The sequence below is a fragment of the Leuciscus leuciscus genome, assembly GCF_965113295.1.
Source record: "Leuciscus leuciscus genome assembly, chromosome: 20".
NCBI lineage: Eukaryota > Metazoa > Chordata > Actinopteri > Cypriniformes > Leuciscidae > Leuciscus > Leuciscus leuciscus.
The window spans coordinates 24,846,471-24,859,692 of NC_138744.1; the positions used below are offsets into that span (position 1 = coordinate 24,846,471).

General features: G+C 37.1%; 1 protein-coding gene across 2 annotated transcripts in view; it reads left to right on the plus strand.

The window, feature by feature from the left end:
- The window catches only part of taf2 (TAF2 RNA polymerase II, TATA box binding protein (TBP)-associated factor), a 63,413-nt gene that overhangs the window by 36,683 nt on the left and 13,508 nt on the right, over positions 1-13,222 (plus strand). For both annotated transcript variants that reach the window (XM_082149494.1, XM_082149493.1), the window contains exons 16-19: positions 3,356-3,608; positions 4,401-4,541; positions 6,825-6,935; positions 7,151-7,344. In XM_082149494.1, coding sequence (XP_082005620.1) covers positions 3,356-3,608; positions 4,401-4,541; positions 6,825-6,935; positions 7,151-7,344 — 699 coding nt within the window. The remainder of the gene's footprint in view (positions 1-3,355; positions 3,609-4,400; positions 4,542-6,824; positions 6,936-7,150; positions 7,345-13,222) is intronic.

Consider the following 13,222-nt stretch of genomic DNA (forward strand, 5'->3'; position numbering starts at 1 on the left):
TGCAAAAAAATATGAAAAAACAAGTGGCTGAGCTGTAAAACCTTGTTTATACTCGACGCATCCGCATGAGCGCGAAGGTAATAAAAAACTAATATCCGTCTGCTCGGGCAGATTCGGCTCAAAGTCGTGCATCTTCGGATGCGGAGGCGCGCGCGCGGCAAAATGACGTCATTGTGACAGCGCGCGCGCCTCCGCATCCGAAGATGCACGACTTTGAGCCGAATCTGCCCGAGCAGACGGATATTAGTACATCTCATTCTCATTACACCGGCACCCAGTTTGCGCGTCTAAATCAGTTGTATGGTCTGGTGTTCAGTCTAAAACAAAACAGTTGCGTCAAGTATAAATGCCTCGTCTGTTTGGGGAGGTGCGCGCGCAGTCAGCGGAGGCTCGATCGCGCTCCGGTGCCAGACGAAAGTATAAACAAAAGGTTTAAGTCAGCGGTTGTTTTACAGACATTAATATAAGGCGCCAGATCCATATATAAGGCGCACTGTCGTTTTTTGAAAAAATTAAAGGCTTTTAAGTGCGCCTTATAGTGCGGAAAATACGGTAAATACAAACCACCATGGCTGAGTTAAATGTGCTCTAAGCGATGTTGGGTGACGTCACTTCTTGTTGACGTTCGAAGTATTGTCAAACAAAACAGAGGCTAGCTCGACCCTCCCTCTTCCTCATCCCGTCCCCTCCCCCTCCCTTCCGTGCTTCCTGAAACAGGCTTTTCCGATGTAAATTCGGGACTTCGCGCGTTCCTTCTCCTTTTCCCTCTTCTATTTGTTCATCGGAACGTCGTCTCTTTGGTCGTGTGTCGGCCATATCAAAATTCAAGAGAATATAATTCTAACGTTAGTCGTTGTCTAGGACAGAGATGTCCTAGACAGTTAGCTCCTCTAGCTAACTTCCCTCTTCATGCTTCTCTCTCCTCCACTCCCACACACCCCCCTTCATGTGCATGCGCACTAAACCCCCCAACCCCCACCCCCAAATCATTCTTGTCGGTTATTGGCTGGAACACTGTTTGTTATGTTTCGTGGTGCAGGTTGGCGCAGTTTGTTTTTGTTGCTGTTTGTGGAGCCTGGGCTGTCTACAGAGACCATGTTTTTTTTACAGTGTGTTCAGGGAACAGGCAACTTGTGGATAGTGAGGAGATGTTTGCTGTGTGTGACAAAAAATGTTTCAGCCTAAAAAACGCGTGACATCGCTTAGAGCACCTTTAAGTCATTTTTAGACATACAAACTACCATGGCTTTTTACCTTTGTAACTCTGTCTTTTGATGATTGTCCCTTTATACAACCCCATTTCCAGAAAGGTTTGGACATTTTGTTTAATGCAATAAAATAAAGAATCTGTGATTTGTTAATTATCTTTAACCTTTATTTAACTGACAAATGCACAAAGAAAAGATTTCCAATGTTTTCACTGATCAACTTATTTGGATTTTGTAAAGATAAACACATTTGGATTTTGATGGCTGCAACACACTCCAAATAAGTTGGGACAGTGGCATGTTTACCACGGTGTCCCACCATCTTTCCTTTTAATTACACTTTTTTAATTGTTCGGGAACTGAGGATACTAACTTCAAGTAGAATTTTTACCCAATCTGGCTTGATAGAAGACAGCTGCTTAACAGTCTGTGGTCATCATTGTCTGATTCTCCTTTTCATGATGGGCCATACATTTTACATAAAAGACAGATCTGGACTGCAGGCAGGCACATCCACTCTGTGGTGTAGTGTCTATAAACTACTCTGATGTAGCACATGCTGAATGAGGCCTGGCTTTGTCTTGCTTCCCAGGAAAGATGTGATCTTGATGCCATTAGAAGTCTCTGTTCAATCTGAATATATGCCTCCATGTCAGTGATACCTTCACACACATGCAAGTTACCCCTGCCGTTTGCACTGATGCACCTCCATACCATGACAGATGTTTGCTTTTGCACCTGTCGCTGATGAAAGTCTGGATGGTCCCTTTTGTCCTTGGGACTGAGAACTCAATGTCTGTTTTTCCCTAAAACAAGCTGAAACATGAACTCATCTGACCACAGCACACATTTCCACTGACTTCTAGACCATCTGAGATGAGCTCGGGCCCAGGTAATTCAGTGTCATCTCTGAATAGAACTGATGTATAGCTTTCTCCTTTCATAACAGAGATTCAAGTGGCATTTTTTGATGCAGCAGCAGACTGTGTAAAGTGACGATGGTTTTCCAAAATACTCCCAAGCCCATGTGGCTGTATTTAACAGAGTAGCATTATGGTTTCTCATGCAGTGCCATCTGAGGGCTTGAAGGTGTGATGCCTTCTTGTCTTACCCTACACAGCCTGAGATTCTCTGGATTCCCCAAATCTTTTCACAGTATTATGAATGGTAGATGGTGAAAGACATAAGATTCTCACTGCAAGATTGCAAACAATTTATTTTATTTTTATTTTTTATTGTTAGACAATTCTTATGAAACTTGGCACAGAGTGGTGAGCCATGACCCATCTTTGCAAGCAAAGACTGAGATGCTCCTTTTATACGCAATCAAGATACTCTCACATATTGCCAATTCACCTGCTTATTGTGGGCTGTTTCTAAACAGTTTAACAGTTTTCTATAATCTTTTAACTTTTATTTTGCCCGTCTCAACATTTTTGGAGTGTGTTGCAGCCATCCAAATCAAAATTATTTATCTTTACAGAATAGAATTAATTTGGTCAGTGAAAACATTGGAAATATTTTCTTTGTACTTATGTCAGTTAAATAAAGGTTTAAGAAAATGTACAAATCACAGATTCTTTATTTTATTGCACTTTACAAAATGTCCCAACATTTCTGGAAATGGGGTTGTATTTCGTTGTGGGTTTTTAATGACAACATGATTGGTGAAACTCGCATCGTTTTGAAAATTTAGCTGGGAGATAATATTCTTGCTTCAAAGCACAAACATTTGTGATTAAGTAATTCATACATCTGACACATTGATTGTCTGTGCATAATATTATGGAGATGTGAGAGAGAGATTTGTGATGACTAGTGTTGTCTCTCAGACAGGGAGCTAGAGAGATCAGCCATTCTCAACAACATAGGGTGAGGATGAGGAGAGAAGAAGGTTACAACCACTGTACACAGTACTGTGAACTCAGGCACTGGTTAAACAGGTTCATACAGAATCTACCTTTTTATCCTTCTTTCATTCTAGCCTACATTTTTCAAATAATATCCTTAGTCAGAATTTAGAATCCATGGCACTTCCAGGCTATAGGAAGGTCCTTCAGATTATTTTTAGTCCAAGTCAAAGAAAGCTTGATTAATTTCAGCATCATACCTGCAATAAACCATTTTCCTCTGTTTTGACGTCACAGTGCTGACTCTCCTCTGCTGTGGATCCGAATTGATCCAGACATGTCCATCCTGCGGAAGGTAGAGTTTGAACAGGCCGATTTCATGTGGCAGTACCAACTACGGTTTGAGAGGGATGTAGTGGCCCAGGAGGAGGCTATTTCAGCGTTGGAAAAATTTCCCACTCCTGCGTCACGACTTGCTCTTACAGATATCCTAGAACAAGACCAGTGCTTTTATAAAGTCCGCATGCAGGCCTGCTTCTGTCTTGCTAAGGTAAAACAAGTATTAAGCAACACAACCACTTACAACTGTGATGATGATAAACAATGTTTATTTTGCACCTAATGAGCATATTAGAAGGATTTCTGAAGGATCATGTGACAAAAATGGGCAAGTAATGACACAGGAATAAATAATATAAAAAATAAATAAATAAAAAAAAATAGGAAAGGTATTTAAATTGTAATGATATTTCACAGTTTTACTGTATTTACTCTATTTGTGATCAAATAAATACAGACTTTTTACTGCCAAACGCAGACTACAGCAGGCAAATTATATAGGCCTAAATTATAGCAGAATAATGATGCACAACATACCATACTTTGCTTGTATTGCGAGAGATGGTAACACTTAAGTTTAGGGTCCAATTCGCACTATTAACTAGTTGCTTATTAGCATGCATATTACTAGGATATTGGCTTGTTTATTAGTAATTATAAAGCATATAATAATGCCTAATTTTGCATGACCATATTCTACATCCCTTAATCACACCCAATTCCTACCCAATACCTTAACTTAACGACTACCTTACTAACTATTAATCATTTGTTTATAACTTTAACGTGACAGTAATTGAAAATGTCTAAACATAAATGTGGCAATTAACCAGTATACATTACTGTTAAGGTCAGTCAGACTGACAACATCCCTTATTAGCACTGTATTGTTTCCTTGTTGTGCAGTTGAATTCCCATGATGTTTGAAATGATAGATTTCAAACAGTATCCATAATGTTTGAAATGTCTTCTGTTTGAAATTAACTTTGTTTACCTTTGTTAGATTGCTAATTCCATGATGAGCACCTGGAATGGGCCCCCAGCCATGAAGTCTATCTTTACACGCATGTTCTGCTGCAAAAGCTGCCCAAATATCGTCAAGACCAACAACTTCATTAATTTTCAGACCTACTTCCTGCAAAAGGTAACACCTGATTCTTGTCCTCAACCAAAAGTATCATGGAGAACAGTTGGTCCTTGCGAACCCAGTCATTCATGGCAGGGATGAAATATCACTGATGAAGATAAGGAAGCTCTTCCACAGGAAAGATGCTAGAGGGTGGTTCCCAGTGGTACTTCAGTGGCTGATAAATATGTTTTTCTTAATTAGCAATTAGTGTTTACTTATTTTGTGCTAGATAATTATTGCAAACTCATTCCCTGCCATATAATTTACTAGGGGTGGGTTGAAAATATTGATTTCTCGATTTCACATGAACTTGAACATCATACGAATGTCTCATGTAATCGTGCAATTAGTGTTTCAACCATAGAAAGGCATCAGTAAAACAGCTTGCAAACAATGTCATGTAATATTACATTTACCTCAGAAAAGCCATTTAGTGTCCATAGATAGTTAGTAGGGCTGTGCGATTATTCTTAATTTATTTTCGATTTTGACTACCAACGATTATGAAAACAAGATAATCCAGGTAAAACTATTATTGTGCCGCGGCCTCATTCCTTCCAGTGCAGCTTCCTTTCCTTCACATTTTTTTATGTAATTTAAACCATTCAAGCGCAAGAAGACTCACTTGCTATTTTCTGTGCTGTGCACATATCCAAAACGCGCGCACAGAAAGCCGCCTCTCTTACTGAACAGTGCGCGATACTGAACTGAGTTCTCTTCTGCTTCTTTTTGCTCTTGAATACACACAAATTTGTGTCAAGAAATTCTCTTTAATACAGTCGGTTATGTCTGAAGGGAACATAAATAGTTGACAAAGAAAACTCATAACAGTATATTGGATCCGTGCAGCTCTTAAAGTGACAGCAGCCTAAAATTCCTGCTGTCATCTCTATAATAACTTTTATCAAACAACAATAGACAAAGAGAAAATTCAGTCACTGTTTTTTACTAAATAATATTGTAACTATATTTGTAATGTATATTTTATTTATAAAGTGCAGTGTTATTTTACATTTGATTACAGTTTCTGAACCCGAAAAAATCTTAATACACTGTTTATTTCAATCGTATCTTTGTTCAGTTGTATATTTTGTGCGGTTCTCTACTGTGTACTATTGTATCAGTTTATTATTTTCAAATGTTATTACTGTTATTTATTTGCATTTCTTCAGTTGTCACATGGTGCACCAATCACCTTTTTTATTTTAACTTCACTGATGTATACAACCACAACTGTGTGTACACTACAGCAGTGGTTCCCAACCTTTTTTTGTCTGAGACCCCCTTTTCCCCAAGAAAATATTTTAGGGCCCCCCTTCACATTTAATGATATTATCGCTCTTGTAAGCTTGCAGCAAGGATGACAAAATGTTGTTTTCAAACAAACGGTATGTTTACTATAACCAGATGTTTATGCACAAATAATAGCCTATAATATTGAAAATACAATAACAAAAACATCAGTAGGCCCTTTGTAATTTAAAAACGTAGGCTTAGGAGTAGCCTATAAATTGGCCCTATTTGAAATGCAATAACAAAAATATTCATACTGGTGTGTAGGTAAAAAATATATATATATAGGCTATTACTAAATGACTGCTGTCTGGGACCTCAATTCTTGCATGTTATTTGTGAGGCTTTATCAATGTGAGGCTTTATTTTTGACGCTTTTGGCGCTATAGCGAGCGATAGTAAACTTGCGTTTATTAACAGAATAATGCGTCTTTCGGAAGAACATTGTAGCCGGAACTACTTCTCTCTGTGTACATCTATGACGAGTCACGCAGGTACTGTGCTACTCCGCAGCGGCAGCGATCCGAACCAGTGTTAAATAGTCCCAATGTAAACACTTATTATAGGTGTACCATAGAGGTTCAGGATAAGACAAAAACACGGATTGGAAAAATGGATTCATGATGAACTCGCTCATTATATACATTTTGTACATTTTTAACAGAAAAAAGTTAATGATTTTATTTGATGCTCATTGCTCAAAACTTTTCAAAATATGACGCGACCCCCCACAGAGTTCGTTGAGGCCCCCTTGTGGGCCGCGACCCCCCTGTTGGGAACCGATGCACTACAGTATATGTATAGTGACCCCTAATCCCATTGTCTCTTGACCTTGGTACTTACCTGTTGTCATAGTTAGTCTTTTTTGCAGTTTACAGTGTGGATGTTTTACTCTTTATTGTTGTGTGTATTGAGCTGCAGTGCTGGTGAAACTATTTCCCTCAGCTGTATACTGTATATTGCTAGATTGACACTAAAGTAGACTTGACTATTCTTTTCTTGTAGACTATGCCTGTGGCCATGGCTCTGCTCAGAGATGTTCAGAACCTTTGTCCCAGAGAGGTCCTGAGTTTTATACTGGACCTCATCAAGTACAATGACAACCGGAAGAACAAGGTAATAGAGCAAAGAAAAGCAATTTGTAGAAAGCATATGTGTGAAAGTATGTGAGCATTTTTGTGAAAGGTATATGGCTAAATGCAAGTGTTCCAATGGAGCTAATGCTGAAAGTTCATGGTTTTTCTATAAATTGCTGTAATTATTGACATAAATTACTTGTATCAGTTGAAACATCACAGAACAGTTGTAATTATGCGCTTTCCCCACTGCAGTTTTCTGATAATTTCTATCGTGCTGAGCTGATTGATGCCCTGACAAATTCACTGACTCCTGCCATCAGCATTAATAATGAGGTGCGCACAGTGGACAACTTGAATGCAGATGTTCGCCTGATCTTGGAGGAAATCACACGCTACCTTAACATGGAAAAGCTGTTGCCAAGCTACCGTAACACCGTAACAGTCAGGTGTGTCTTCCTTTCACATCACCTTGAGGGCCTAAGCACAGGTTTTCAAACCCTGGGTTGTAACCCTCGGGTAGGTCGCGAGACTTAAATGAGTCGCCAGGATGATTTAAGAAAAATGTTACATTGAGTTACATTGAAAATAAAAATATTGTATTCAAAATAAATTTTATAATATTATTTTATAAAAAATAAAAAATTAAAATCATAGTCTAGAGGCCTATATAAAAGGAATAGATATGTGAAATATATTTGACTTAAATAATTAACAGATAAAAAAAAAACAAGAAAAAAAAAAAACTGTGCGCCAGTATGCTGCTGAGTTTGGTTCATTTTTGCGCTCCACAAACAAGTTGACTGAAAGGAAACGAGACGACAGAAAGCGCATCCTGTTTGATTTATTTATTTTTAAAAAGCACAATGTTCTGTTTTATTGTGAGTGTACTAGTGCTGTCAATCGATTAAAAAAATTAACTAGATTAATAAAATAAAAAAATTATGTGATTTAATTATGATTACGATTTGTATACATTTTACAATGTAATAATTTCACTGTTAATCTCCAAATTAATGTAGAGACAATATAAAGACAGTAGCTTCTGATGTCTCGATGAAAATGATAGTAGTGTTTATAATGTTTTTAGTAGGCCTTTCGCTTTAGTTACCGGTACCAGGTGGTGGCGCTGTGATTATGACTCAAAACAGTTACATCCGTGTGATAATCCTCCTTCACCAAACATGCAGCTAGATATAGTTTGATCTAAATCACTCAATGCATGCAAAATATAATAGACACTGTCTGTTGTCCTTTTTCACCATCAATTTATTCCCCCGGTGTGGTGACAAATCAGGTCCTCCCTCGAAATTGGGTCTCTGTTAGGTCCCCAAGCGATCCCATTGGTTCAAATTACTTTTAATAGGTACTCTTTTTAGTGCCTGATTACAATTCCTACAAAATCATGTTATGATAAATGCTGTGTGAACTACATTATGACCATTAATATCTTCATTAGGTAACTTATGTACTAGCATAACATGCATTACAAATACCCAAATAGCCTGATAGCTTAGTTTATACACGCATTTGCTCTTACCATACATCATCTTTAATGACATCTTTAAAATCATCTTTAATGTAAGTGTTAAATGTCCAAATATTTCAGTTATAAAAAGAATGTAATGATGTTCAATTATTCGTTTAGTAGGCTATTATTATTAATTAATTGATAGAGACCCAATTTCGAGGGAGGACCCAATTTGTCATAACACCAGCACATCGAAACCATTTGAGATATCAAAAATCTGTTTGCAATTTAGCATCCTCAATGTCTTGGCATCATAAGTATTATACTTACACAGAGTGAATTGCATAACCAGATTACTTTAGTAACTAGTAAAGTAACGCATTGCTTTTAAAGTGCCTCTATTATGCATCAAAAGTAAAAAAAACACTTACATTTTCTCATAATATACATTGCACATCACCACATTGTTCAATGATTCTCAAATGACACGCGTTTTGCGAATCCCTCTTTGAACCGAGATTTGAAAAGCAGTCGTCAGTAAAATTACGTCGTCAGTTTGTGGGCGTGTCAAGTTGTTTCTGGGTGGACAACGTACAACATAGGCGAGCATTATGCAAATGTATCTTCTAGTGACGTAGAACCGTAAAGCAGTAGGATTCGAAACAAAAACGACTCGTAAAGGCGGTTTAGAGTCGATTTTTTCTTTTAAGAGAAAATAACTTTCTTTATTGTGCACTTTAGACTTTACAACTTTGCAGAACGTTTACATTCACAAATGGCTATATTACCCACTTGCATGAAAGGGAATATTCAAAAAACCGCAAGGGTATTTTTTGAAGGGTATAGGGTATAAATATCAGTTACTTTTTAAATTTAAAACAAGTAATGCAAGTTACTTTGCTTTCCCATTTATTGACTCATGTTGACTGTGCGCTGTGTAAACATGGTTATTGTAATTCTAGACCAAATGTGAGCATGCATTTACTGTATTTTTCTAAATGAATAAAAACTGTGACATGCAAACTCAGATTATTACGCAAACCTGCACTAATTAAATGTTTAATAACACAAATATACACTACCGTTCAAAAGTTTGGGGTCAGTAAGATTTTTTATGTTTTTAAAAGAAGTATCTTCTGCTCACCAATGTTGCATTTATTTGATTAAAAATACAAACAAAAACAGTAATATTGTGAAATATTATTCCAATTTAAATGTGAATTTAAGTTCCAGTTTTCTATGTGAATATACAGTAAAGTGTAATTTATTCCTGTGATCAAAGCTGAGTTTTCAGCATCATTACTCCAGTCTTCAGTGTCACATGATCCTTCAGAAATCATTCTAATATGATGATTTGATGCTCAAGAAACATTTATGATTATTATCAATGTTGAAAACAGTTATTTACATTTTTATTTCATGATGCTATGATGAATAGAAAGTTCAAAAGAACAGCATTTATCTGAAATCTAAAGCTTTTGTAACATTAAACACTACCGTTCAAAAGTTTGGGGTGAGTAAGAATTACATTTTTATTTTGGGGGGAAATAAATAAAATAAATCAATACTTTTATTCATCAAGGATGAGTTAAACTGATCAAAGGTTACAGTAAAGACATTTAGGCCACATCCACACGAAGCCAGAGCTTTCCCTATCCGATATTTTTTTTTTACCGTTCAAAAAAAAAATTCCGTAAACACGGCGTCGTCTCAAGAAATATCTGCGTACACACGAAACCACTGAAACCGACTCAAAACGATGTAGTATACATGCCAGACCAGTATGTGGCGCTGTAATTCTGCCTCAGACATACACTAAAAACGGAGAAGAAGACTTGGAGCTCGCACATAAACCTTGCGCGCTGTATACAACAATAATATTAGGCACAGCAGCTTCTTTTTTTCTTTTTTCTTTTTTAATCAAGAACTTTGTTGAACAATATGAAAAACCATAAATGTAGTTGCTGTAACTTAACGGTGTCTGACTAGTTGACACTTGGTGTGATGACATCATCGTTTCGCAAAATATACGGATTGGCCGTACACACGAAAACGCAAGGGCGGCGTTTTCAGATTTATCCACCTTGGGACCCGGTTTCAAAAAATAGCGGTTTCAGTCTCCGAAAACGCCGGATCCGTGTGGACGAAACGCCAATACGATAAAAAATTTATACGTATACAGCGAAACGCGTCTCCGTGTGGACAGGGCCTTATAATGTTAGAAAATATTCTATTTTAAATAAATGCTGTTCTTTTGAACTCTCTATTCATCAAAGAATTTTGGGAAAAAAAATTGTACACTGTTTTCAACATTGCTAATAATAATGAATGTTTCTTGAGCATCAAATCATCATATTAGAATGATTTCTGAAGGATCATGTGACACTTATGACTGGAGTAATGATGCTGAATATTCAGCTTTGATCACAGGAATAAATTAGTTTAAAAAATAGAGAGTATATAAATAGAAAAGTCATTTTAAATTGTCATAATATTTCACAATATTACTGTTTTTTTTTGTTTTGTTTTTTTTATCAAATAAATGCAGCCTTGGTGAGCAGAAGATACTTCTTTTAAAAACATAAAAAAATCTTACTGACCCCAAACTTTTGAACGGTAGTGTATATTTAAACTCACTTTATTAACCAATGTGTTTGCTGCTGACCTTCGATGATCCAATTCAGCCATACTTTTAAGCAACAATTACTGTAGTTAAACAAACACATTTGTTTCTTCTTTAGTCTCCTTTAAGTAAGAGTGGTGAACTTTTATCTCCTGAGTCCTAGAATGGCAGCACAGCTGAAAGGTTTGTGCTGCGCCCTCAACTGTACAGGTGTGAATTTGCATTTCCTCCAGTTTGAGGCTTATTCATTCACTTATGGTGTGAAAGGGCCTTTACATTTGCCAAAACTAGAACTCTCTTCTTTTTTTAACAAATAAGCAGCACTGCTTATACTTAAATTGTATGTATAATTAGTATACATGACTACAATTATATAATATAGAATTACATATGACTACAGTCATTCTTATGTGAATAAGTTCATGGCTATGAACCACTGTGGAAGGTATTTAATGAGCAGACAAATTTTGTAGTCATTGTGTAAGCCTAGCTATATAGGTGCCACAATCCCTAACCCCACTTTAAACCAAAGACATTTTTGACCACACCATTTTTGACCCTTGACTTATTTATTTTTTGATTACTCCAAATCAACCACTGAGATTCTTACTGTTTCCCTATTTTGTAATTTATTTAATTAGATTTTAAGCAATTTAAACTATAGACCAAATGGCAGACAGCGTCTATAAAAAATAAGAGAGATCTGAAACCTTGGGGGAAAAAATCCTAATCCTAATCCACACTTTCAGTGTTTCAGCCCTAATAATCTTTAGGAAAACAATGCTTGTGATGTTTGGCAGTATAATTGTTTATGTATGGCATGTAAGCTAATAGGTCATGCTAACCAGTTAAACCTGGAGTCTTTGGAAGTGACAAATGAAAAACAAATCAAACGTATATTTCAGGTTTTTCAAAATAGCCACCCCTTGCCTAGATTCAATCTCTGCACACTCTGGGCACTCTCTCAACCACAATCTGGAGATGCAGAAGTTTTAATCTTTGCTGGACAATTGTCCATTAAAAAATAATGCATCAATATTAATTTGTTGCCACTTAAAGGACAAGTTCGGTATTTTACACTTAAAGCCCTGTTTTCAGATCGTTTCTGATGAAATAGAACGGTTAAAATAGAAATTTGGACACATGCTGCTGGCCCGAGAGTTTTCGGTTTCTGTGGTAGCACCCCCCCACCTCCACAATGGTTGCATAGGTGCACTGGAACCATCCTTCCTAAAACGCATTAAACTTTCGTTTACAAAGACGTAAAACTCACCGAGTGGTCAGGGGTGTTCACTGATATGCTCACACAAAAATCGCTGCGAAAGATGAATGAATGAATGAATGAATGAATGAATGAATGAATGAATGAGGCATTTATATAGCGCTTTCATATGTACTACTGTACACCCAAAGCGCTTTACAATCATATCAGGGGATCTCTCCTCAACCACCACCAGTGTGCAAAAGATGCTTTCCAACAGGTTTTATCGTAGTTTTTGTCCAACTCCATTGACTTGTATTGGATGTGCTGTGAGGTACGGTATTACTCCGCCGCCGGAAACGGAAATGGGGTTGTTTGTGGGCTGGAGTGTCATTCAAGCTCTCAACGGAAGAATGTACGGGTGTGAGGCGTTTGGAAAAATAGGTCTACAACTAATGGTAAAACACATGTTGGAAAGCATCTTTTGCAGCGATTTTTGTGTGAGCATATCAGTGAACACCCCTGACCACTCGATGAGTTTCACGTCTTTGTAAACGAAAGTTTAATGCGTTAAATCACATGCGTTAAAAATTTAATGCGTTAATAAATTTAATGCGTTAATGCGAAAACCATAGGTTGTTCATTATAAACGTGGGATTATGAATTATATCGAGAACGTTGTACATAGAAAACATGCTGTAATGTACCCTGAGTGTAAGCAGCCACATTCATCATGAAGCGTGCTAGCGATTTGCAAAGATTAATATAAATATTAATATAAAGGTTAATAAAACGTTACACTCACTTCTTCTTCTGGAGGTGCAGCAGGAACACGAATAGTTGGTACCGATCCTTTTTTCAGGAGCAGCTTCTAAGCAAAACCAGCTTTATACTGACCCTCGAGCAGTCTGGTGTGTGAAATGATTCGCGCAAACATGAAAGCATTGACATTGATCGTTGGGAATATTCCTTCGAAAACAAACTCAGCCACTTCAGCGGTTCGGATTTATGAACATCAAAATGACTGATGTG